The sequence below is a fragment of the Cheilinus undulatus genome, linkage group 1 (assembly GCF_018320785.1).
Source record: "Cheilinus undulatus linkage group 1, ASM1832078v1, whole genome shotgun sequence".
Classification (NCBI taxonomy): domain Eukaryota; kingdom Metazoa; phylum Chordata; class Actinopteri; order Labriformes; family Labridae; genus Cheilinus; species Cheilinus undulatus.
Window position 1 is genome coordinate 36,336,878 of NC_054865.1, and position 25,386 is coordinate 36,362,263.

Below are 25,386 nucleotides of genomic sequence, written 5' to 3' on the forward strand. Positions count from 1 at the left end.
GCTCCCTTTAATCAAGCCTTTGCACTTTTGTGAGATAAGAGGGAAATACTCTCTTTGATTTGCTTCTGTGTTTGCTTTTAAGATAGGTGAGGGTGCTTATAGTGGTTTAAGTTTCCTCCTTAATGCACAGTCATGTCGTATAAGGCATTAGGACTGTCAGATGTAGGCTGGAGGGAGGTTGGTGCTTTTTATCAGTATGGTTTTGATGGTTTGCAGATTTTAACAGCTTAAAACTCCTGCTAGGCCCTTTAAGGTAGTTATGAAACAAACTGAAATCTATGTAAATGCCTGTTTATGAGCTACAAAAGCAAACCAGACCAACAGCAACAACATTTACCATTTTGGTTGGTTATTTTTGACGCTCAGGGATAGTATGAGTCAGAGGAGGCAATAAACAGCACACTGTGGAATTAGTGTTTTTAGTTACATTTTCCACAGACATCTTTATGAGTGATTCATTTGAGTGTTAAAATGCACCAGAATTACATTTTTTTAATTAGTTACCAAGGTACAGTTCAAGATCAACAAAAAGATAAGTCATACCATTAAGTCCACTGATGAGCCAATATTAAAAACACAAACCAGAAGTCCTTTAACAGGGGCTTAAATGTTTCTTTGTGTTTTATTTCAAATGCTTCTTTTTTTCAGTGGACTTGTGTGACAGTGGACTTTTTTCAACTTCACTGAATGATTAATTGAAAAACAGTTTTTCTCATTAATAATAATTTGATTTAATGGTAGTTTGATCAAAACAATGCATTTTGTTTCCCTAGATTTTATTCTCAACCACTCCTTTATTACCAGCTAGACTAAATTAAATCTAATTTACATCACCTCTGTTCAGACTAGTTTGTTTGAACCATATTCAGTTATGACAACTTTGGTGCTAAGATGCACCATGAGGCACATTTGTCATGCTTTTGTGTTTGTGGCATGAACCAGACTGTAAACTGATGAAATGTAAAAAAAGATAACAGATGTTACAGATATTGATTATTACTCCATTCGTTTCTTATAGTTTGAGATTACTGTTTAATATGAAAAAAAATGATTATCAAGATTTTATCTTTTTTTATTGATAACATTTATTTAAAGATGCAGCTGAATTAATTTTGTCATAAGTCAAAGTCTATAGGACATTTTATGTGTCTAGCTTTAGACTAACTCGTCGAGATATTATTCATTCGATGTGAGAAGTATGGCTTTTAAAAATTAGACTAGAGCTGTAATACAGTTTTATTTAAAATAAACATTGTTCAGTGTCTTTCTCCTTCAATATGCTCCCCTTCTGCATCAACACCTGCTGCATTCAGGTCTTCCACTGATCAAAGCAGCGCAGTAGGTCTTCTTTGGACACTTCTCAGTACCTCTGTGGTTCTTTTCTGAACATCTGACACTCAAAATGTGTTCCTTTGAGCATCCTGTGGAGAGTGATCAAGAACTGTGATATGTTTTTGGTCCTGAAACTGCTTTGGGACAACTTGGGGCGAACTTTTGTTATGTTCAAATTTTCATGCAAAATTTGCAGAACTGTTAGTGGAGACCATTTCTGCTGTCATTCTTATACTGAGTCATGGATCATTTCCTATAATTAGTTTAATATGTCGGATGTTTTAGAAGTTTTTGATGTGCATGGGCTCCCAGAACTTTCATCTTCTTAGAAATCCTCTCTGCCTTCACAAAATCTTTGGTGCCATTCAACCTCACATGCTCGTGGCATGGAGTGTTCCCTATACAGCTCAGTTAATGTACCGAAAGATTCAGCTGCTGTTTTGTTCAATTTTACCAAATATTTCAAATTAATGTGTTGCTTAACTTTTAAACTATAATAATTGTCTGAGTCCTTAGCACTTCAATCAGTAGTTAGCAGTGAACTAAATACATCACTTATTAGAAACTTAGAGCAGGTGTGTGTGAATAACCAACCTTTAATATATAACAGTCAGTGTGACTGTTAACAACAAGGTTTTACCCTCTGTATATTTTTGATAAATGATACTGAAAAGTAAAAACAATACTCACTTTGAGTCTGTTTTTTTGCTGGTTGGTTTAGAAGCAGGAAGGAAAATCAATAATAAAGGGTGTTGTTGTGTGAAAAGGTGAGATTTTATTTTATGGCCTTATGGCCCAGCCTTAACATGATTAAGACTTGTCATGAACATTAAAAGTACACCTAAGTAAGAGCAAAAAATCTATTGACATAAGTAAAAGATTTACTTTATACAAGGGTTTTGAAAGTAATTGCAATTTTGTTTTCATTTTATGGCATTCATATTTGATCCCATCATCAGAGTCTGAATGTCACAATAGAAAAGGAGAGTTACTTTTTCAAAAATACCAATGTTTTCTCACTCAGCATGCATACTTTACCCACTAGAGTAGAGCCTAAACATAAAGACCAGAAGACCATGCTTACACCCCATTATGATGCAGTTGGATTAGCTAAAGCTAGCAGTTAGTCATCCTCTGTTTCATTGATTCTAAAAAAAAAGTAGGTAAAAAACACAGCTTTTGGATTTATTTTTGATGCAGGATGGAAAAAATACACAACTATTATACTCAAGTAAAGATCATTTACTTTAAAAGTACTGGTCTTTAAATCTACTTCAGAAAAAGTAAAAGGTATTTAATTTAAAGTTCATTTTAAATAAGAGTACTAAGTAGCTACTGATGAGTTGTACAGGAAAATATGATTTTTCCTCATTAGAAATAACAAGTGAATAGATCTCCTACCATGCTGTCCAGGTAAAGTCACACCTCTTTCACTGTGTTGGTAAAACTCATACAGAGGCAATGTTCTGACTTTAAGGTGTCTATGTTGGGCCACAGTACATTAAGTTAAACTACACTTTTGAAAAAAATAATTTACAGCAGGACAGAGCTGCTATAGCTCTTGAGAATCTGTGGTAAGGTGGTTCTACTCTGGCAAGAACAAAGCAAAGCGTCAACCTCATAGCAAGGCTATGCATACTATTGCAGAATAGTCACTATACATACCTTAGGATCACCTAAAAACACAGACAAGGTCACTAACTCAGTGGATAACTTCACTTATGGTGCAAATGTGTCTCACATAAAAAAACAACATCAAATCCACCAGAATCAAGAGCGGAAGAATCCCAGCAGTCCTCAGCACAGGTAGTAGAAGTAGAAGTAGAAGTAAAAGTACTGATTTCCAAATGTACAAGTACCCAAAAAACTACTCAATTACACCAATTTGAGTAAAAGTAATTAGTTTCTTTGCAGCCCTGATAGAAACTATGATTTATAGCCAATAATGCACTCTAGGTTTAATGTTTTGCACTTCATGTTACTATCTCACTGAACAATACTATCACAGATCATGTTTTCTCACGCTGTGCAGGCCAACTTCAAACTCCAAAATTACATTTCCACTGAACTGCTGCACTGTAATTTAAGATCAGTGATTCCTGAAATGTTCATTACATGCAAGTTAAACTCTGTCAGTAGACTGATAAATGATCAGGCTCAGGTAACCTTTGATGTGCTGAGGATGCTCCTAACTGTGTTTATCCTTTTCTAGCGTGTACATGGAGCTGTTTGATTATGCTTGAGAGGCAGCTGATGAAGTCTGGGTTACTTTACTTTCATGGTCTTGTCATGCAACTGAACCACTGTAGCTGAAGAGTAAATCAATCAAGTGTAGCCTCAGGCCATGCTGCCATATTTGTCGATTCATGTCTGTGCTTTACATCGACTGTCTAGTTTTCTAGACAAGCTTGACATGGTTCATAGCCATCTATTAAAACAGCAATGATGTAAATGAAAAGGCTTGAGTTATTTAGGGACTCAAAATGCCTTAAATAAAGTTAAAGTATTCAGATAAAAAAAATTCAGTGTGTAAAAACATTTATCTCAGCTCCTCTATGACACGTAGCAGACATCTGTTTAAATCAGGGATTACAGTATGTTGTGTGTTTGTTTGTGGGCCTTACCACAAGAGTTACTCACCTTCCATCCGTTATTTTCCCTGTCTTTCAGTAAGCTGCAGTGTTGGGACTTACTTTGACGGGGATCAGGGCAGGTGTGTGCTGTGTCCGGCTGGAACGTATCAGGATGAGGAGGGACAGCTTTCCTGTGAGGTTTGTCCTGGACCTGAGGGAAGAGACGTCTCCAAGGTGGTCGGAGCTCGAAACATGTCAGAGTGTGGAGGTAAGACAGTCTGGTCCATCCTATGATATTTTGAACTCTATCTTCTCTTGTATGGGCTTCTTTTATGTGGGTTTGAACCCTTGTGAGGGTCTACTGTGAGAAACTAACCATAGTATTTGTTGATTTTGGAGGACAAAGCTGTACGTCTTCTCTCCTATACTCTGTTTATGTGGTTTCTGCTAAAATATCATCCTGTTTTCTTTTAGTGCTCTAAAATCACTGCTGACCAGCAGTTACACAAAGTCACTCATCATTTTTGTCTGTTTTAACTTGTCTTTTAAAATGCATGTAAACATAGCATTCTGATTGAATTTGCACCAAAGCTGAAGATAAACAAAAAAAGTGATGATTTATCTTTGTAGTGTCATACTCTAAGAAAACTTTTGGCGAGCTTTCCTCAATTTATCTTGTGAAGGGGAAGTTCAGTTGAATATTTAAACTACAACATTCCTTTAAAAAAACAATCAAAGGAACACTATAAGATTTGAGTATTTTTTTTTTAAAGAAAACCATTTTTTTACCTTTATGATAGTAGACAAATCTAAAAACATACAAAAACAAATCTAAAAACACAAACAAAACAAGCAGGAAAAACTGATATTGATAAGTAAACAATGAGTCAGATACAAACAGAATTACAATCCTTTTAACTATACACTGAGAGGAGTGTACAGGAATTAAATATTAAAAACAAAAAAGTAATAAACTTAAAAAGTATAAAAATAAAGGTTTAAATAGGTAAAAGCTCTTATTAGGTGTGTTTCTTGTAGTTTAAACAAGTCTGTGTGCATTGGCAGTATGGTTGCAAGATGCGTAAAGGGTGCAAGAATGCTGTTTAGACATGATCAGAGTATAAAACATACAAGGTTGTGGGCACAGATTGGTCTCCAGAGAGACTGTGTCACTGTTGAGTGGTCATCAGAGTAACTCTGTGACTGTTGAGTGGTCATCAGAGTAACTCTGTGACTGTTGAGTGGTCATCAGAGTAACTCTGTGACTGTTGAGTGGGCATCAGAGTAACTCTGTGACTGTTGAGTGGTCATCAGAGTAACTCTGTGACTGTTGAGTGGTCATCAGAGTAACTCTGTGACTGTTGAGTGTTCATCAGGATAACTCTGTGACTGTTGAGTGTTCATCAGGATAACTTTGTGACTGCTAAGTGGTCATTTTAGTTACTCTTCGACTGTTGAGTCATCATTATATTAACTCTGCGACTGTTGAGTGGTCATTATAGTAACTCTGTGACTGTTGAGTGGTCATTAGGATAACTCTGTGACTGTTGAGTGTTCATCAGGATAACTCTGTGACTGCTAAGTGCTTATTATAGTTACTCTTCAACTGTTGGGTGATCATTATAGTAACTCTGCGACTGTGGAGTGGCCATTATAGTAACTCTGTGACTGTTGAGTGGCCATTATAGTAACTCTGTGACTGTTGAGTGGCCATTATAGTAACTCTGTGACTGTTGAGTGGCCATTATAGTAACTCTGTGACTGTTGAGTGGTCATTATAGTAACTCTGTGACTGATGAGTGGCCATTATAGTAACTCTGTGACTGTTGAGTGGTCATTATAGTAACTGTGACTGATGAGTGGCCATTATAGTAACTCTGGGACTGTTGAGTGGTCATTATAGTAACTGTGACTGTGGAGTGGCCATTATAGTAACTCTGTGACTGTTGAGTGGTCATTATAGTAACTGTGACTGATGAGTGATCATTATAGTTACTCTGTGACTGTTGAGTGGTCATTATAGTAACTGTGACTGATGAGTGATCATTATAGTTACTCTGTGACTGTTGAGTGGTCATTATAGTAACTGTGACTGTGGAGTGGCCATTATAGTTACTCTGTGACTGTTGAGTGATCATTATAGTAACTCTGTGACTGTCGAGACTGATAATAACGTAGAGGCATCATGAATGCATGGCCTGTACAATTACATGAATGTGTTTACAGTCCATTTACTTCTTGACAAGATCAGGTTGTTCCTTTCAAAATATGATAGCTAAAATTGTTGTTTTGCTCCTTGGATAAGTAATTATTTTGGTTTAGTTTTCCAAGCATGTTTTCACATGCAGTGATTGGCAACATGTCCTTTTCCCACATTTTTAGTGTTAGACTTCTGAGCTCCTTCCGGAATTGCAGGATTAACTGAGTATGTGTTATAGAACCAAAACAAAGTTAATGTAGGTACATACTTTAAAGTAGGTGCTTTGGGATCTTAACTTTAGCTATGTGAATTATGAAGCTATGTTAGCTACATGGCTCTGTTATCTATAGCTAAGTAAGCTTTTACTCAAAATTTTAAGACCAGTTGAAAAAATTGCAAGAATTGCATTTTGCACTGTTGGATCTTAAGAAGGTTGTAAGTAGAGCTTCAAAATGCAAAAAGAAGAAATGGGAGTGAGACAAAAAAAAATTGAGTAAAAAAATTGAGTTAGCAATTAAACTGAAATTGGCTGTTCATCAGCTGATCAAAAGTTTAAGACCACAGCCTTTAAAAGCCAAAATCTGTGCAAAAATGTGGATTCAATGCCTTTTTCTGTCAGGTATTCTCACTGTCATGACCTCCTGATGGCAAAGGCAAAAAAGCTTTCTGTCTTTGAACATGGTCGGATTGTTGAGCTGCATAAGCAAGGCCTCTCGTAACGTGCCTTCGCTGCTGAGGTTGGATGCAGTAAGACAGTCATTTTGAATTTCTTAAAAGATCCTGAGGGTTATGGAACAAAAAAAGTCAGGTGGTAGACCCAAAAAAATTTCACCGGCGCTGAGCCAGAGGATCTGATTGGCTGTCTGTCAAGACACAGGACGATCCTTGACCCAAATAAAGGTTGTTACTGGTGCCGACTGCAGCCCAATAACCATCAGATGGCATCGTCTCCTTCAACGCCACAAAATTGCCCGTTTGGACTTTGCAAGGGAGCACCAAACATGGGACAATGAAAGATGGAAGACGGTTAATTCTCTGATGGCCTCCTGATGGCTTCCAGCATTACTGGCATGACAAGGAGATCCCACTTGAGTTTTTTTTTATGCGCCACAGTGGAGGGGGTGCCATCATGATCATGGAACAACAGAGCTTCAGGTTGTGCAGGGGCATCAAACAAAGGCTGGCTATGTGAAGATGTTGCATCGGGCATCTCTCCTAACTGAGGGCCCTCGTCTGTGTGGTAATGACTGTTTTTTTCAAAATGACAATGCCTGCCTGACAAAGGACTTCTTCCAGGAGAATAACGTCACTCTTTTGGACCATCCTGCATGTTTCCCTGGTCTAAATCCAATTGAGAACATTTGGGGATGGATGGCAAGGGAAGTTTACAAAAATGGACATCAGTTCCAGGCAGTGGATGCCCTTTGTGAAGCCATCTTCACCACTTGGAGCAATGTTCCCTCTAGCCTCCTGGAAACACTCACATCAAGCGTGCCGAAATGAATTTTTGAAGTGATCAGCAAGAGCGGTTGAGCTACTCATTACTGAGTCCTTTTTTGAAACTTTTATTTCTGTTTTGAGGGGGGTTTTGTTTTTTTCTTTTTCTTTGAGCTATGTTCTTAAACTTTTGATCAGCTGATGAACAGCCTATTTCAGTTTAATTGTTGTTTTCAATGAAATGCTTTATAATTTTTTTTGGTCTCACTCCCATTTCTTCTTTTTGCATTTTGGAGCTCTAATTAGAACCTTCTGAAGATCCATCAGTGCAAAATGAAAATTCTTGCAATTTTTCAACTGGTCTTAAAATTTTGATCAGGAGTGTATGTGTTGTGGAAAAGTAAAAAATGCTGGTGCTGTGATGCACTTTTAACCACTTCATCTGACACCACCCCATGGCAGTGATTTATGGCATTGAAAGTGACTTTTAAAGAAGTAATCATTCCTCTTGATGATGGTCTTGTTTGCTTTTGTAGGTGATGCAGAGTCATCAGTATCAATTTCAGTCTGTTTCATAACCAACCAGAAACTTCTCACACGGACTTTAAAATTAATTTTTTGTTATTTACCAACAGCTGCTTCCAATTTTTCTGCATATGACAGTAAATAATGTAAGTCTCAGACTCGAAAACATCCCTTAAGAGAATTAATAATCTAGAAATATTAGATGAAGCAAGAAGGTATACCTTTAATAGGTGAAGTCAAAAAAGGGGAGCATCAGAAAGAGCAAAAGAGGAATGATACCTGTCCACCAGTGTATTTTCAAAGTGGACAGAGAGAAAAAATGGTCTCTTATAGAAGTCTTAAAAACTGTTATGTTTTATCCTTGAATGTCAAATGTTCACTTAAAATGGGGAGAAAAAAAAACACAAAAAGAAACAACATTCATGCCAAACCATTGTGTGAATATGAGCCACACAGGAAGCGATTGTGCTTCGATAAGGATCTCCCCCCTGGCAGATGTTCTGCTTTGAGTAAAGCTAAAGACGCTTGAGCTTAGATGTTGAAGATGTGTTTGAATTCAAAGTTGAACAAGCTTCTTTGAGTCGAAATAAAAGGCTGAAGGAGCCAGCATGTTTGGTCTCCTCCTGAGCTGTTATCAGAGTCACTTTGTGGCTCAATCCCAGATCCCATCTCCTCCGTCAGACTAAACAACAGGAGCTATCAGCGAACTCCCACTCGCTCCGTTTGTATTAGTCATGAGTGAGAGGAGGTGCACATAGAGATAAAAACAAGTTCCATTAAGATGTAACTGGAAGGGAGAGTATTTTCTCTTATATTTCACATTAAATGTAAAACACACAGAATGGTGCAGCCCTAAAAGGTTTGTAAGAGAGATAAAATGCTGATGTGTAGAGTTGTTCCAACTCTTCATTCACTAAATGTTTGTCTGTGTTCAGGTCAGTGTTCCCCCGGTCAGTATTCTCATGACGGCTTCATCCCCTGCCTGCCTTGTCCTCTGGGGACGTACCAGCTAGAAGTGGGACGTACCTCCTGCTTTCCTTGTGGAGGAAACCTGGTCACTAAGCGGAGTGGGGCTGTAACCTTTCAGGAGTGTGAGACAAAAGGTGAAAAAGCCATTTATATGGTCATTTTTGTGACTGGGTTAAAAGATGAACAGCATATTATTATTTTTATTATAGAAGTATGAATTTGACTCCATCCAGAAAATGTAGGAAAAACTATCTAACATATCAGATGAAGACAAACCTCAGCAACATTTTGATTTTTATTATTTTTTTATTATTTTTTTTACCTTCAAGAGTACATTGCATATTTGCTGAGTCTATGGGGGTATTTAAGGTGCTTACAAGAACTCTGCCGCCCTCTACAGCTGTAACATTGCTGTTGCATTTTACTGCTAGTGTTCCTCAGTCTACAAGAATCTAAGGTGTAGAGTTTAGAGAGATTTTTTTATATTTTTACACGGAATGAGGAAATAAATTTTAAAAGGACAAACAAAACAACAACAAAAGGGCTTGCATAGTGAGAAATTTAACTGCACTGCATCACTAGCACAGTATTGTACATCTCAAGAAGAGAAAGGTAAGCGGTAAACTATAAAATTTGTTATTGTCCAGGGACTCTGTCATATCGACCAAGATGATTCAAAAATGGCTGCCAAATATTGAAAAATTTGTTGAGGCTGTCTGTCATGCCATACTGTATTTTCTCCATGTGTAGTACACCAGTGAAGTCAGTCGGCCAGGTCTTAAACTGGGGCACAGCATCCGATTTCCAGAGATTTAGTATCCGTCTCTTAGCAATGACCATTCCATACATGACAGTGCTCTGCACAGAGAGACTTTGATTTTGTAAGGAGGGAGAGTACCTGAATAACGCTATCTCTGGGTCAGGTTTAAACATATAACCATACATTCCAGAGAACCAGTTAAATATCTCACACCAAACATTATACAGTCTTGGCAATGTCCAACAAAGGTGGGACAGAGAGCCCTCAGCAGACTTACAACGATCACATAAAGGAGAAAATGAAGGAAAAATTTTGTGTAATTTAAATTTTGAATAATGCAGCCTGTGTATCACCTCTTTTAGTTTTTAAACAAACATAAGCATGTACCATGGCTCTCTCTGCTCCTCACTTAAATCAAAGTAAGAGCTGTTTTGGTTGGAGGCTGCACTTGGCAAAATGAATCCAACATGGCTTGTAGTGCAGTCTTTTTTTAAGCTCAACTATCTTGTTTTCATGACCATGGGAAGCTAAAAGAAATTGAAATTGGAACTTGATTGACTACCCAGCACTTAAAGGACTTATCAGAGGTTTAATAAAAGATACACCAGTCATGTCAGCTAAGGCCGGCCACACACTACCGGATTTTAAGCCTGATTTGGGGCAAGATATGCCTCCCTTGACGATCATGGGGGCGTATACCGACTGGAGCCTTGTCACAAATGGTTATTTGTCTGAGTAGTCTGCATGTGTGGTGTCAACACGATTAATTTACTGCTCCAAATCATGTCATAGCCTCCCAAATCCAGAATCCTGAATATCAAACATGTTTGATGTTTTCGATTCTAGGTCGTAGTGCCGCTGATGGAGTACCAACAACAACCAGTGAGAGGGAGCACACCGGGTAGCGTCACCACACAAATCATACGTACTTTCACCACTCACAACCATAAACACAACGGTACCTTAATTCCAGCCAGGATTTCATCCTGAGTCTTTCCCTTGTTTTATGATTGTTGCTGCACCTGTAACGCATGCCAGGGCAGCCTGTTGTGGAGAGACAGCAAGCCGGTATTGACAGACATCCGTGGTTTTTTTTTCTGAAGTCACGTGATCATGCGAGGTCGTAGGCAGGTCAACAGGTGTGTGGTCTCCAGTGATTTGACAGTCTGGCTGAGTCGTCCAGTGTGTGCATTCAGAGGATTAAAGATGAAAAATCTTTGGAAATTGTCCTGAAGTCTGTGGTCTCCCACGGTTTTAAAATCGTTTCAGAGTAAAAAATCGTCTAGTGTGTGGCCGGCCTAAGAGAATTTCCTAAGATACAAAAAATCTGCTGCCTTTTCTCATACATTTTAGTGTTATTCCTTCATTTATGCCACCTCTTGATAATTTAGAGATCTAATCAACCCTATTGACAGAACTATTTTAAATCAAATTCTAATCTGTAATCTTTTTGTTTGACCCTTATAGTTCAGTGTTCTCCAGGGCACTACTACAACACCAGCACACACCGCTGCATCCGCTGTCCCATGGGCACGTATCAAGGAGAGTTTGGACAGAACTACTGCGTCGCATGCCCTGGAAATACCACTACCGACTTTGATGGTTCCACTAACATCATGCAGTGCAAAAGTATGTATGCAGCTCAAAATTAGTCACATTTATTCACTAAGAACGAAACAGCCTTTATAACACCTTATGTTACAGATCGACATTGTGGAGGAGAGCTGGGAGATTTTACAGGGTACATTGAGTCCCCCAACTATCCAGGCAACTACCCAGCTAATGTCGAGTGCACATGGACCATTAACCCTCCACCCAAGCGCAGAATCCTTATTGTGGTCCCGGAGATCTACCTGCCCATTGAGGATGAGTGTGGAGACTATTTAGTGATGAGGAAAAGCTGTAAGTTTAAACACTTCATTTGTTCTAATGTTTGCACTAGCATATCTCTATCAATTTTTGTTTAAGAGTTGTTAATTTGAAACATTAAATTGTACCTAATGGTATAAGAATGCATTTTGCAGGTTTTTCATTAAGAACCAGCATTAATAAATTAGGCTTACAGGGATAAAAGTTCTTGTTAATCATACATTCATTCTCTTTTTGCAGCTCTCTCTAACTCTGTGACAACCTATGAGACCTGTCAGACGTATGAACGTCCCATCGCTTTCACCTCCCGCTCCAAGAGACTCTGGATACAGTTCAGATCCAACGAGGGAAACAGTGGGAAAGGCTTCCAGGTCCCATATGTGACATACGACGGTAAGAGAAAAAATGTGACATTTCTTACTGTAAACCAGTTAGTTTAGTTTTTGTTTGGTTGCTTAGTTTATGATCTGTTTATGGATGTGATATGTTTCAGAGGATTACCAGGAATTGATAGAAGACATCGTCAGAGATGGGAGACTCTACGCCTCAGAGAATCACCAGGAAATTCTTAAGGTGTGTTGTAAAAACAGGAATTCTGCTGCAGATTTTTACTTCAGACTTTGCTCATTTTTTGTATTAATGAAACATTTTTATCACTTTGGTTTTCTCAACCTGTGTTTTAACACATCTGCAGTCAGGCTGTATGAGGTACCTCGCAGTAGAAGTTGCATTAGCCTCCAGTGATTTCAGTGGGCATTGCTCCATTCAGAAGGATTTGCTGGTTTGTACCTGCCAGGAAGCTAGGCTATACAGTGTAACAGATGGGTAGAGAGGGAGATTGTATTAAGAGTTTTGGGAAAAGGGAGCAAATGAGTTTTTAAAATTGTGTCTAACAAGAAAAAATGTTTGAGTTTTTGCAAGTGGAGACCGATAAATTAGTGAAGACAATCGACTGTTTGGTTCAGACAATGGGAAATATTGTTTTAAGCAGTTGTGAAAAACTGTAATGTGTAGCTTAGCATGTACTGCCCTCTTTTGGTGACTTTCCCTAACAGTTTCCCAGTTTGTACATCTATCTATCTGTTTATCTTTTGAAATACAGGCTACAGCTCATATTTGATTAAATTTGAATGAATTTGTATGGCACATTTAGACAAATGAAAATTCAACATGCTTTATAGAGGATTGACAAAGAAACAAGCAAACCAAAAAAAAACAAAAAAACAATAAAAACAACTTTAAAATGTTTCTGAAACAATGTAATTCCTTTTTAATTTCTTCTAGTCATGGTAAAGTTCAGACACAATTATACAGTGACCTTACACCAATCCATCAAACGCAGCCAAATAATGAGATGAAAGCATGTTTTAAGATAGCATGTCTGCCTTTCAATTATGTTTTTTTTCTTTCCTATAATGTAAATCCTTCTCCTATCAGGACAAGAAGCTGATGAAGGCGTTGTTTGATGTGCTGGCTCACCCACAGAACTTCTTCAACTACACAGCCCAAGAATCAAGAGAAATGTTTCCAAAGTCCTTCATCCGCTTCCTGCGCTCCAAAGTCTTGAGATTTCTTCGCCCTTAGGATGTCACTGCCCAGCTATTTCATGAAAAACATGATCAGATACTGGCCAAAGTGTCTGTTTAATCCACTGATTCCTTTAAAAATATTCTGTAGTTATGTTTTCACATGAAGTGATACTAGACAGGGCTTAAACCTTTCCTGAGGAGAGGGTGGACAAGTCAAAAAAAGTAGACTTATAACTGGAGCTTTAAGAGGGGGAAAAATTGTTCAAAAATGTGGAACAGGGTGCAGACAGCATGGGTATTTCAAAGAGCACAGAGGAGTCTGGATTTTTTTTGTACATGTCTGAATTAGAAACAGAGAAATTGCAATGACTTTTTATCCCCTTTAGATTTTTAACTCATCTCAGAAAGTAAAAAACAAATCTGTGTATTTGAAAAATGCTGAATACTGTACAAAAATCCTGATGAAACACAAATATGGTAGCTAACAGATGTATGGGAGTGATACTGTATTTTGTGTCTAACATAGACTACTTTTAAAGGTAGAGGTTAATCAACAGAAGTATGGCTCAGTGTCAGAAACATATAGCACAAATGTTTACTAATTGGTAACATTAGCACTACTAAAGAGGTAGTGCCACCACAAAAGCAATTATTCTGATAAGTGTTATGTAAATGCTGTAAAAAGTTTAGGGGAAATTGTAATGTATTGTAGAATCTACATGCAGTTTTGACAGTATAGCATTACTGCTATAGCTGGTGGCCTATGTATTTGATATTTAGGGTGTATGACTGAATGCTACTGCCCTGAGGAAATTTTCCATTTTCCAACAAAGTTTCAGCGGCACCAGTATGTATCAATAAATTGCATATTGCAATATTTTGAACTAGCAACCAAAGACGACTGCTGATTCTGCAAACAGTGCAGAGAAAAAGGGAGACTGAATGATGTCAGAAAACTGAATAATATGATTTCAGAAAAGTCCTGTAAAATAGAACTGAGCTGTTTGCCAGTCTTAGATGACTCATGTATGTATATTTCTATGGTTTTGTACATCCAATATGCTGTAAATAAAGATAGGATTCTTATTTTGTGTGCTACCCCCTTTCCATTTTTGTATAATTTGTCCTTTTGTTAAAAAAAATCTGGATGTTCTAAGCTGCTCTTGAGAAACTCAGATGCTTCCTTCACATTCACATGCAAAGGTTGCTCCAAAAAAAAAGTCTGAGTCAAATCTCAGCAAAAAGGAGGTCAGCATTAACTCACCTTCATCTGATTTGGGCTGTAACAAAAAAACTGAATGGCGTGAAACATAAAATGTTTGTAGCTTTAAGTAAACATATGTGTTTTTCTAGACGTTATTTCTACATACTGTTTCTACTCAGAACTTTTTTTTCCTACTGGGTGGCCATCAAACAATGAGCTATGTTTGGTGGACACCAAACACTGCACATCACCACCAACACACCATCCCCACTGTGAAACACAGTGGTGGTAGCATCATGCAGTAGGGATGCTTCTCTGCAGCCAGACTTCGAAGGCTTGTAAAGGTAGATGGTAAAATGAATGCAGAAAAATATATGGAAACCCTTACGAACAGTCTTACTCAGTCCGCAAAAGAACCACAACTTTGGAGAAGATTTGTCCCTCAGCCAGACATTCACTCAAAGCATACAGCAGAAGCGACACAGACTTGGTTTAAAGACAACAAGATGAATGTTCTAGAGTGCCTGAGTCAAAGCCCAGACATCAATCCAATAGAGAATTTGTGGCTGGTCTTAAAAAGAGCCATTCACATCCGATCCATTGGCAACCTGACAGGGCTTGAGCAGTTTTGCAAAGAATTATAGCTAGTCAAAGAAGAGTAAAATTGCCAGACGTGCAGCCTGATTGAGACCTATCCCCACAAACTCAGTGCTATGATTGCAGCCAAAGGTGCATCTACTAAATACTGACTTGTAGGGGGTAAGTATTTATGCAGTCACTTATTTTACATTACATATTTTTATTTAAATGACATTACATTGTGGAAATCTGTTTTCACTTTGACATTAAAGTTTTTTGGACATCATTTCATGATTGATTAAAAATCAATAAAAGGCTAAAACGGCCAAGAGAGTGAAAACCATAGATGTATGTGAAAACGTTTAATAGTAATTGTTTTTAGGGGTAGATTTACAGTTTCTTTTTATAAACAACTAAATGTAGCCTCTGTCAAATTATTTATCATATTCACATCAAAATGTATGTCGTGCTTCATCTTTTATCCTCTCATTCACATGTAATGACTTCGTTTGCTATTCAGTCAGTCTAATTTGTTAAAACAAAGGAAGAAAATCATGAGGTATCTCCGCCAGCAGTGGATGTTTCGTGTATAAAATCGAGCGCTCCCAGTGGCCCTGTATGCGGAAATGGACCGCCATCTCCGGAAACAGCAAGTCAGCTGCTTGGAGGCTGATGATGTTTATCCCTGAATAAGCTTCATGGCAGAAGTCGTCAGTTATTACTGATTTCTTTTTTTCGGTTGTTCTTATCCTAGAAATAAAAGAGCTGACTTGTTTTATCGAGAACTGAAAAGTGCTGTTGTGCAGAGATGAAGTCCGTATTTCTTATCGAGGCTATTTCTCTGGCTTGTTTTGTTCTGCTCAGCCAAGTGTCAGCGAAGGTAAGGCTAAAGCTAACTAGGTTAGCTGGAGTAACAGAGAAAATGGTCACCCCTTTATAATGACCTAATTTTATCATTTTTGATATTGGAAATCATGTCAACAGCCGTTTGTGGCAGTTAACAAGTAGTTAACCGTTGGCTAAGTGTAAGGATGGAGAGCGCTTTATCTTTGTACCCTTACTTATGGGCTTAACTTCGTTTGTTATGAAACGTAGTAGATGCTTTAAACATTGTAATAAACGAAGTGTGTGCTTAATGGTGCCCCGGCTTCAGGTTAGATTAAAACCAATTGTTATATCACCCATGAATGTAGTTAACGCAAGGCTAAGCTTCGCTAGCTTAATCTCGCTCATGTTCAATAGGCTGTCAGTTGGCTGTGTACTGACTGATGTACGGTAGCTAGCTAGCATTAGCTTTAGCTGCTCATCAGCTAGTAACACAAACAGTCCCAGTATGATTTTACATGAGAAATGAGACACATCCTATTATGGCGATATGAATTACATAGACAACTTCAGAAAAATACTCTTGAGATGTGTTGAGTTTTAAAACCCGATGCTCTTAATACATATAATCTTAGCCATTATTGTAGAGGCATTATCTATGTTTGTATGGGGAAAAATGCAGGCCCAGTTAAGATCATTCACATGGATACATAGAAAGAACTGAAGATTTATACTGCACAGTACTAAGATCTTAGACCACCACCGTATTTGTTGTTTTACCAGTGTCATTGTCATTCATCAGGCTATTCTGATTAGAAAGTTCCTGATTGGGAATGGTTTTTATTTTAAGCTTGACAACAATCCCAGGAGCACTGCTAATACAGGAAAGCCTCATGGAGAGGAAAAGAACTGATAAAACATAGCTAGTCCTAAGCTGACCTCTACAGAGTCCAGGACTGAACGTTAGAGACGTAGGCCAGGATTTCCTGGACAGAGACAGAAAAAAAGGACATTAGAAATATAAAATATAAATCTAGCAAGTGCTGAAAAATGCCTGGTAAACCAAAAGAGAGTCTTCCCAAAATGGATTAGGATGTGTCAGGTACACAGGGGGATCACACTTACATTATGCCCGTAGAACTGTCACCTTCTACATCAGGTCCCATGTAGGAATGAGTATCAAAATCCAGTACCAACGTGGTACCAGTACCAACACATCAGATACCCACCGTACTGAATTACATTTTTGGTGCTTTGTTTCGGTACCCCACCAGCCTGACGTGCCACTCCAAATGAAGACGATTTACAGCAAAGCATGGACTTCTTTCAATTATTTTGCTGTCTGGAGAAATGACTTTGCTCTGCTCATGTGTCCCTATTGAGGACACATTCACATTGACTGACACATTTAGCTACATGTTTGTCTCTGATGCAATACCAGTACATAGTTTTGTTTGAGCATCTTACACAAAAAGGTTACACCCATTTTCTTAACTTATATGATCTGTTTTCATCTCTTTAAGGTATTTCTCTGAATCTTTTATGGTGCTGAGACACCTTTAAGCCCCCCATCCTTTTTCTGTTAAAGGTATCGATTCAAGCACCATCTAGGCACTGATACTGTTTAGAAAGTATTGATTTAGCGCCGGTATTGGAAAAACCTAAACGATACCCAGCCCTTGTCCCATGCTACTAACCTTGGCTTCATTTGTGAAACTGGCTTAGCATTCAGTCTCCTGGTAAATGCAGTAGTAAAATCTTGCTTCTTTCCACTTCTTAAAATTTCAAAGTGAAACCCATCCTTTCATTCAATGACTAAAAGAAAGAAATTGTAACTTCCTGTATTCTGGGATGGCCAGTTGTCTCTGTCCTGCCCGCAGCTGGTCCATAAAGCAGTAGCCACACTGCTGATTGGATCCAGGACAAGGGAACATGACACTCCTGTCCTAGCATCCCTTCACTAGGCTTCAGGATTGAATTTGAGGTTGCATTTACACTTCCTCTAGTCCCCTTAGATTGGCTGACATGGTCCTCATGGTAGCCCCATGCTCACACCTCAAGCTTTAAGGTGACCATGCTCTGTGAAGTCACCTGACCTGTGGAACAGCCTTACCTCCTCCTTCAGGTCTGCCCCCCTACATCCAGTCTCGTAAGCCTCGCTTAGAAAACATACTTTTACATGTTGGCATTTGAGCCCTTAGGTCCTGAGTAGGCGGTTTCTTTCAGGTGTTTCATTTTGTCTACATTGTTGTTGTCTTTCTTTTCTTATCATATCTGTGATTCTTATTTGTCATTTTTCAGCACTTCAGCCAGCTGCTGCTGCTTTTATATTTGCTTTGGTAATAAATCTGAATTGACTTTAAAAGCTATTTTCTGACAATCCTGTTTTTTGAAGTGTACATAACCTGTCTAAGTTCTGATTGTATCTTAATGAAGAGTTAGAGTAATAAATACGGTTAATCAATGAAAATTTCCAAACTCAAAAAGGTCCCAATGTAAGTTCAAATTATTTTTAAATAAATTTAATTTATGTCTTAACAGTAGAATTACTGTATATTAATTGTATGTGTGATCTGCCTGTTACAGAATTCTGAGGACATTCGTTGTAAATGCATCTGTCCACCGTACAGAGACATCGAGGGACAAATCTACAAACAAAATGTTTCCCTCAAAGACTGGTATGTTCAATGATCTTAAAACTATTATGAATTATATCATGCATCCATTTACCAACATGTAATTTATGGGATTCTGTCTTTTCAGTAACTGCCTCCATGTAGTAGAACCCATGCCAGTTGATGGAAAAGATGTAGAGGCCTACTGTTTACGCTGTGAGTGTAAATATGAAGAGAGGAGCTCAGGGACTATTAAGGTAGGTTGGTAGCAAAATTAATGTATGACATGTGAAGGCATTTTTGATTTTATTTCCTTTTGGTCAGACCAGTATAGAGTTGCTGCACTGATTTATCCTGTTCATTGTTTTTTTTTAGTTTGAAATAACTATCATACAGTTTTGGTTGTTGGTCTAGTTGGTTGAATTAAAATCGCTTAACAACTTGTTTTTTTCACTATAGAAGTGTGAAAGAAAACCAAGCCAGTCAGTGACCCTTCTACATATTTTCTAGGTTACCATCATAATGTACCTCTCTATTTTGGGCCTGCTGCTGCTCTACATGGTGTACCTGACTCTTCTGGAGCCCATGTTGAAGAGGCGTTTGTTTGGACACTCACAGCTTATCCAGAGTGACGATGATGTTGGGGTATGTGCTCCTGTTATCACTACAGCATTGCAGCTTATACAAAAAATATGTATTTTTTTGTGATCAAATATGTATTTATGTTTCATAATGAAGGTCTTATTGTCAGAATTTACATCCATATGTTTTCTTAGCCACTCCAGACGAAAGCTTCCTCCTGGTCAAAACATGGGTACAAAGTTAAGAATAATAATGCCATATATAGTGAAGGTATGAATATAAATAGGGAAACACAAGACAGAAACATATTTAGATGAAGACTAAGCAGATCAGTCTTATATTTGAAAGTGTATGCAGATGATATTTATCATCACACTGTTGCACATGTAATCATATACAAGAATAAAAAGGGGTGAAAATAATGTTCATTTTTATTGTAGTAGTTGTGGTGCTGCCTCACCCTTCTACTTTGAAACTGAGCTACTTTGGATGCTTCCTAATTTTATGTTTAACAAAATATCACATAAGAAATATAATTTGTAGGTAAGATTTAAAGGATTATAGGTTTTTGTTTACATACTAGTGTGCCTCAAATGTTCATATTAAATAGAATAACCAGATTTGAAATAAACAGAAATGTCATATTTGTCAGAAGGTTTATAATGCATGGTTGTTAGGAGTTTCACTTAAAACACAACCAGTGTTTGTGTACTTTCTGAAAGTGCTGTTTCACTATGAATCAATGCCTTTATGAACCACAATGGCAAACAGCTGCATACCGGAAATGCTAAAGGTAGTGCATTAGAAAAGCAGTCTGAACATTCAAGCTCACAACATGCTGTCTCACTCCCTAGCTCCTAGGACTAGGGGGATTTTTAAGTGTCTTTATGAGAATGTTTCTTTATGGAGTTTTGTAATTATAAGAAGTGAGGTGAATTTGAGTTTGACAGAGGATATGTTTAATTGACAATGGCAGTAATACAGCAAAACAGGTTAAATAGCTCTAATTATGTGTCATTCTATGCAAAAGACCCATTTAAAATGGAACTAAGTACATTTAAGTGCGACAGTCTATGGTTATTACCAGTTGAACAGAAATCTGTTAATGAAATCTGATTAGGCAGGAACAGCTCTTCACTTTCCAACTCTCTTGTCTTTACATCTAATCTGACACGCCAGAGAGACTGTTTCATATATCTACTGCATGGATTTATTTCACATTCATCTGGGAATGCTCACATAGAAAGCGTTTGGGAAGGACAGGACTTTAAAAAATTTCTTGGAAGGGGATTGGAACAATGTTCTGTCTGTCACACACGCAGTTCCTGTCCGAGCAAATCACTCCACTAGCAGCCATCGTATACAGCCACTCAAAGACAACTAACCACCACCCCATAACCCTCACAAACACATGCTGAAGCAGGTCGGCAGAAGACTAGAGACATCTTTTCCATCATGATAAGCTTTTAGTGTTGTTTATACTCTTTATTTTATGCAGAAACTGGGTCCAGTTCTGATAAAACTGCTGCTATGTTGGAGCTACAGCTGGGCTATTTATCTCACGAGAGGCAGCCATTGCAAATGGGTAGAATACCTAAACCACGCCCACAGCTACTGCGTTGTTCTCCTTAAATGACACTGATTGGTCCAAACACATTCAGTTTGGCACAAACGTAAATTGGAGCTTTTCAAGATGGATTTGCCTGATGACAGACATGGGGTCTGACAAATCCATCTGCTTTGCAGGGTTAATATACACCATCAATCAGTATTTTTACTTACAGCTATAGCTCAGCCCACCTCTGCTATGGTAGATGGCAGTATGTCCTCTCTCAAGCTTGCTACTATAGACCATTTTCCTGTTGACCTTGGTAACAAGTTAGCAAGCAAATAACCTGTTGTATGTCAGCCAGTAAAAACGTGGGCAAACTTTGCAGCCCTGTTCATTTCGTATACACACTGCACTTTACTTTTAGCTTATATGAGATGAACACCACACCTTAAACTTATGGTGATAACCAAAGGTCGACAGCATCATTCCCTGCTTTTCCCAGTGTTTATACTGTTCAACTTCTGGGCCAAAGCACAGCACAGACACTGTGGAGCATGCTCAGAACACCTTGTCCAGTCTGGTCCACTGGAGGTGCATACATGCAAAAGAAAATTGATCTTCAACAGCTATCAAGGTGTTTTTGTCGAACTTTGAGAAATTTGATATGGTACAATTTCAGTCAGACTAACATGCATAGTATATTCATTTTAAAAGTGCAGTTTTAATCAAACTAACACTTGACATCAATCTCTTCTAACTTCATCTAACTTTCTGAAAATCTTGAAGCAAATTCTGAGTCATCTCTCAGGTACAGACTATCAAACACAGGATTTCTTTTTCAGGCTTTTTAACTTTGTTAACCAGTTGCTGATGAAGACCTGTATCAGCAAACAGTAAAGATACTCAATGTTTATATAAAAACAGTGAATTGATGCAGTCTTCTGTAGTGTGAGGAGGGTTTTGATATTAAGGAAAGGAAACAGTGACTGCCTTTGCCTGAAGGGAACTTCAGCCAGTACTCTGAGCTCTTGTGTGTTTTCACTGGCAGAGTCCATGCAAGAGGAATTGTTACATGAGAGGTTTTTCTCTTCGAAAAATTTTTGGTGTTGAAATATTCCTGAGCAGCAGCAGCCCACTGAAGATTTCACAAATGATAAGTGAAAACCATCACACTTTTCTGAGAAGGGAAAGGAGGAGAAAGACTTCATCAGCACCATGATAAACATCAAAAACCACATAAAATTGAGAAATGTTCATGCTATTGTGAATATGTCTTCACTTGTGATTTAATAGAGGGTATAAGGTTGCTGTTTGTTTGGTGATATAAAAGCTTTATGTCAGGAAAATGACAACAGAAACATAAATCTACATTTATCAAACTGACTACATTTAGCAATAGCTGACAAATCTACATAGTGGCCACATTATAGATGGTGGGATTAAACCAGAGGTACTGCTGCCTCATTGGTAGAAGATGACACACTGGGCTTTGAAGGTGTCCAACTGAAACTCTTAATAACCTGTAGATGAAAAGTATTTAAATGAGAAAAGCCTTAAACAAGATGGGTCATGTTGAGAGCTGAAGTTAGCTAAAGGAGAGCACATTTAATCTATGAGATTTAGCATACAAGGCTGGCTTTGTAAGTTTTATGTGAAGGTTAAATTTGGATGACTGAAGGCCATGTGACTTTCTAATTCCATAGTTTGATAGCCTTAACTTAAACGTACTAAAATGGTGACTGGTTCATGATCAAACATGATATGGACATTGTTTTCCATTATTTACCCGAGGCCAATAACTGATGGATATATTCTTTCTGACCTGTGTCCTGTGATGGTGGACTTTTCTTCTTTTAGATCCTGTTAGACTCCCAATACACTTTCAAAATGCTTTTGTAGTAAGCATCATGAAAATTTAACTGGAGAAAACCTTCCTCCTCGTTGTCTGCTACCTTGTATCACTCTGTTAAGACCCATCCACCAAATGAGGTCCCAAACACATGCCAATTGTTGTCACTGCTATCTGTTTATTTAACTCGGCTAGTTATTTTATACTTGGAGGACAAAAACACTTAAGCTTTTTTAAAATATCCTATAAGGTTGAAAAATAGCACCTGTTGTGTCCTGCTCAGCCCTTCAGCTCTCAGCGCTACAAGAAGAGGGGGAGAAAAGAGGAAGCTGTAAACAGGTTATGTATGAGGTAGAGGATTAAAGTTAAGAGAGCCACTGCATGCCAGCTGATTTGTTGTTTCAGACTGCAGGAGAAAAATTACAAAGCTGTAGGGACTCACAGTCAAAGATAAGACATATTTATTCATTGGGACATTTCAATTTAGTATTATGAGTGACATTCAACTATTAAAATATGTTAGTTTAACCTAAGTGGTCATTAAATAATATTGCCTTTTTATTTTCCTTTTTTTTCCATACTTTGTTTTCAGGACCAGCAGCCTTTTGCTAATGCTCACAACGTTCTGTCCCGCTCTCACTCTCGACCCAACATGCTGAACAAAGTGGAGCACGCTCAGCAGCGCTGGAGGAGGCAGGTCCAGGAACAGAGGAAGTCTGTGTTTGACCGCCATGTTGTTCTCAGTTAAGCTTCTCTCTGCCCTGTGATCCAACAGTTACTGATGGTTGAGTAAAAAAACAAACAAAAAAACACTGTGATGAAGCCCTAAATTTATACATCACTTCGTTTTCTCATCAGTGGTCTGAATCTCATTGTGTGAGGCTTCCAGGGTGATCAGTTTGAAGATGTGTGGTCCTCTGCAGGTGTAAATTCAAAGCTGGGAACTCTTATTTAGTCTGCAGGCAGCACAAGACATAATGAGTCATTTTTGCACAATATTGACTGACCAGTCTTAAATAGCATTCCCTCAAGCTGAATTTACTCTCTGTCTGATTTATAGCTCGCAGAAGTGCCAAGTCACTGGGAAATTTATAACAATTAGATGTTGGAGACTGCAGTATAAATGTGAGATAAAAATAAATGAGTGAATATTTTATGACATCATTTGACTTTTTCTGGCCACAAATGGAGCCATCAGTCCAAAGCTGACCAGTCTTTCAACATAAAAGCCAAACTGGCTTTAAAAGCAAAACATCCAGGTGTTTCCTGGATAGCTGGACCTGCAGCTAGTGAATCTTTAATCACTTCAAAACTCAAAAAATAAACTATTGCTGTCACTAGAGGAGAAAAGACAAAGTGTAAAATGTAAATCTCTCAGCCGTCTTTGGAAATGCATGTTTTATAACAAAATAAAACCTTTTATAATTATCTTTTCAGTCCTCCATTCCTACCATAACATTTACTGTCTGGTGTGAATAAAAATCATCCTGTGAAACATTAAATTTGATATCTGACCATATCTCCATTGACCATCATCTCTTAAATCGATGCAATTTCTTGGTGATGTCATTGTGAACGTAGCTGTGCTATTGATCCTCATCTGACCTTTTCTGAAATCTGTACTACCTTCAACTGCTGAAACAAATCTAATCAATAGTCTGTGATTTTCTAACATCACTTCATAATGAACGTCCTTGTTGTCATACGGGCATCATTAGAGGACAGCGTAGTGTTACTCTGAGTTTATTTTGTGTATAATGGGACTGTGTGGATGAAGAAGAATCACTGTCAGCAGACCCATGGAAGTGTTCTTAACTATTGTACATGTGAAACCTTTAACTTTGAAATAAATTTATGTAATATTTGTCATTCTTGTATGTGTTACGTGTTTGATTTCAGCATGCTTGATGTTAGCAGTAGGCAGTAGAAGCAACATGGAAGCAACTTTTGTTTGTAACGCTTTAGTTCCCTTTGAAATGAAGGATGGTTGTAAATATGCATAGTCTGATAACATTCTACACCTAAATTAAAGCCACACACACTCCCCCTCCTCAGTAGTATTGTAGTATATGAAAACACAAGGATGTTCCTCGAGAGTGTTCTCGTCCTCACTGCTATGTACCCCATAGCAACTGTTTTAGACTTGAAAAGAATAACCTTGTTGCTGATGCTCGTTTACTTTTGCATGTCATAAAGATGCATACTAAATTCAGTTTGTTCCACTTAACCAGTTAAAATCTACTCACACAAGCTAATAATAGGGGAGACCAGGCTGGGCTGTCACATTGCTTTTCGTGAAAAATGCTTTCATCATGTTGGTATGGATATTTTGGTCTGATAAGACTCATTTCTAACTGGATTTTATTTTGGCCCAAACAAAACTTTTTTAAGTTTTGTGAGTCAGAGTAGTTTTTCATGTGTTGCTTTTGTCTTCATTTATCAGTTGTTTTAATATTATGATTATTGCCTGGGTTCTTCACCAGTCAAAGCTTTATGGGAGAGTTGCAAAGAGAAAGCCACTGTTGAAGAAAACAAATTAACTCTTGACTGGAGTTCCCCAAAAAGCATGTGGGAGACTCCATGATGAAGTGGAAGAAAGGTCTTTGGTCTGGTGAGACCAAAATGGTGCTTTTTGGCCATCAGACAAGATGTTATGTTTGGCAGACACCAAACACTGCACACCACCAAAAACACACCATCCCCACTGTGAAGCACATTGGTGGCAGCGTCATGCTGTGAGGGTGCTTCTTGGCAGCCGGCCCTGAAGGCTTGAGGGGTTAAACAAGTGCATAAAATAAATGAGGCAAAGTATAGGAAATTCCTGGTGGACAATCTTATTCAGTCATCAAGAGAACTAAGGGTTGGGAGAAGATTTATTTTCCAGCAAGACAATGATCTAAGGCATACAGCAAAAGCAACACAGAAGTGGTTTAAAGACGACAAGGTGAATTTTCTGGAGTAGCTGAGTCAAAGCCCAGACATAAAT

At 38.1% G+C, this 25,386-nt stretch overlaps 2 protein-coding genes across 10 annotated transcripts in view; both read left to right on the forward strand.

Moving 5' to 3' along the window:
• The window catches only part of scube2 (signal peptide, CUB domain, EGF-like 2), a 31,463-nt gene extending 17,189 nt beyond the window's left edge, over positions 1–14,274 (forward strand). For all 9 annotated transcript variants that reach the window (XM_041795140.1, XM_041795150.1, XM_041795178.1 and 6 more), the window contains 7 exons: positions 4,003–4,173; positions 9,003–9,170; positions 11,264–11,425; positions 11,501–11,698; positions 11,906–12,058; positions 12,159–12,238; positions 13,103–14,274. In XM_041795140.1, the coding sequence (XP_041651074.1) occupies positions 4,003–4,173; positions 9,003–9,170; positions 11,264–11,425; positions 11,501–11,698; positions 11,906–12,058; positions 12,159–12,238; positions 13,103–13,249 (1,079 nt within the window). In that variant the 3' untranslated portion in view covers positions 13,250–14,274. The remainder of the gene's footprint in view (positions 1–4,002; positions 4,174–9,002; positions 9,171–11,263; positions 11,426–11,500; positions 11,699–11,905; positions 12,059–12,158; positions 12,239–13,102) is intronic.
• A 1,349-nt stretch (positions 14,275–15,623) lies between these two features.
• Positions 15,624–24,264, forward strand: tmem9b (TMEM9 domain family, member B). Its single transcript, XM_041788983.1, has 5 exons — positions 15,624–15,857; positions 18,389–18,480; positions 18,566–18,674; positions 18,928–19,062; positions 22,993–24,264. The coding sequence occupies exons 1-5, from the start codon at positions 15,786–15,788 to the stop codon at positions 23,146–23,148; spliced, it is 564 nt and encodes a 187-aa protein (XP_041644917.1). The 5' UTR covers positions 15,624–15,785; the 3' UTR covers positions 23,149–24,264.
• The last annotated feature ends 1,122 nt before the right edge of the window (positions 24,265–25,386 follow it).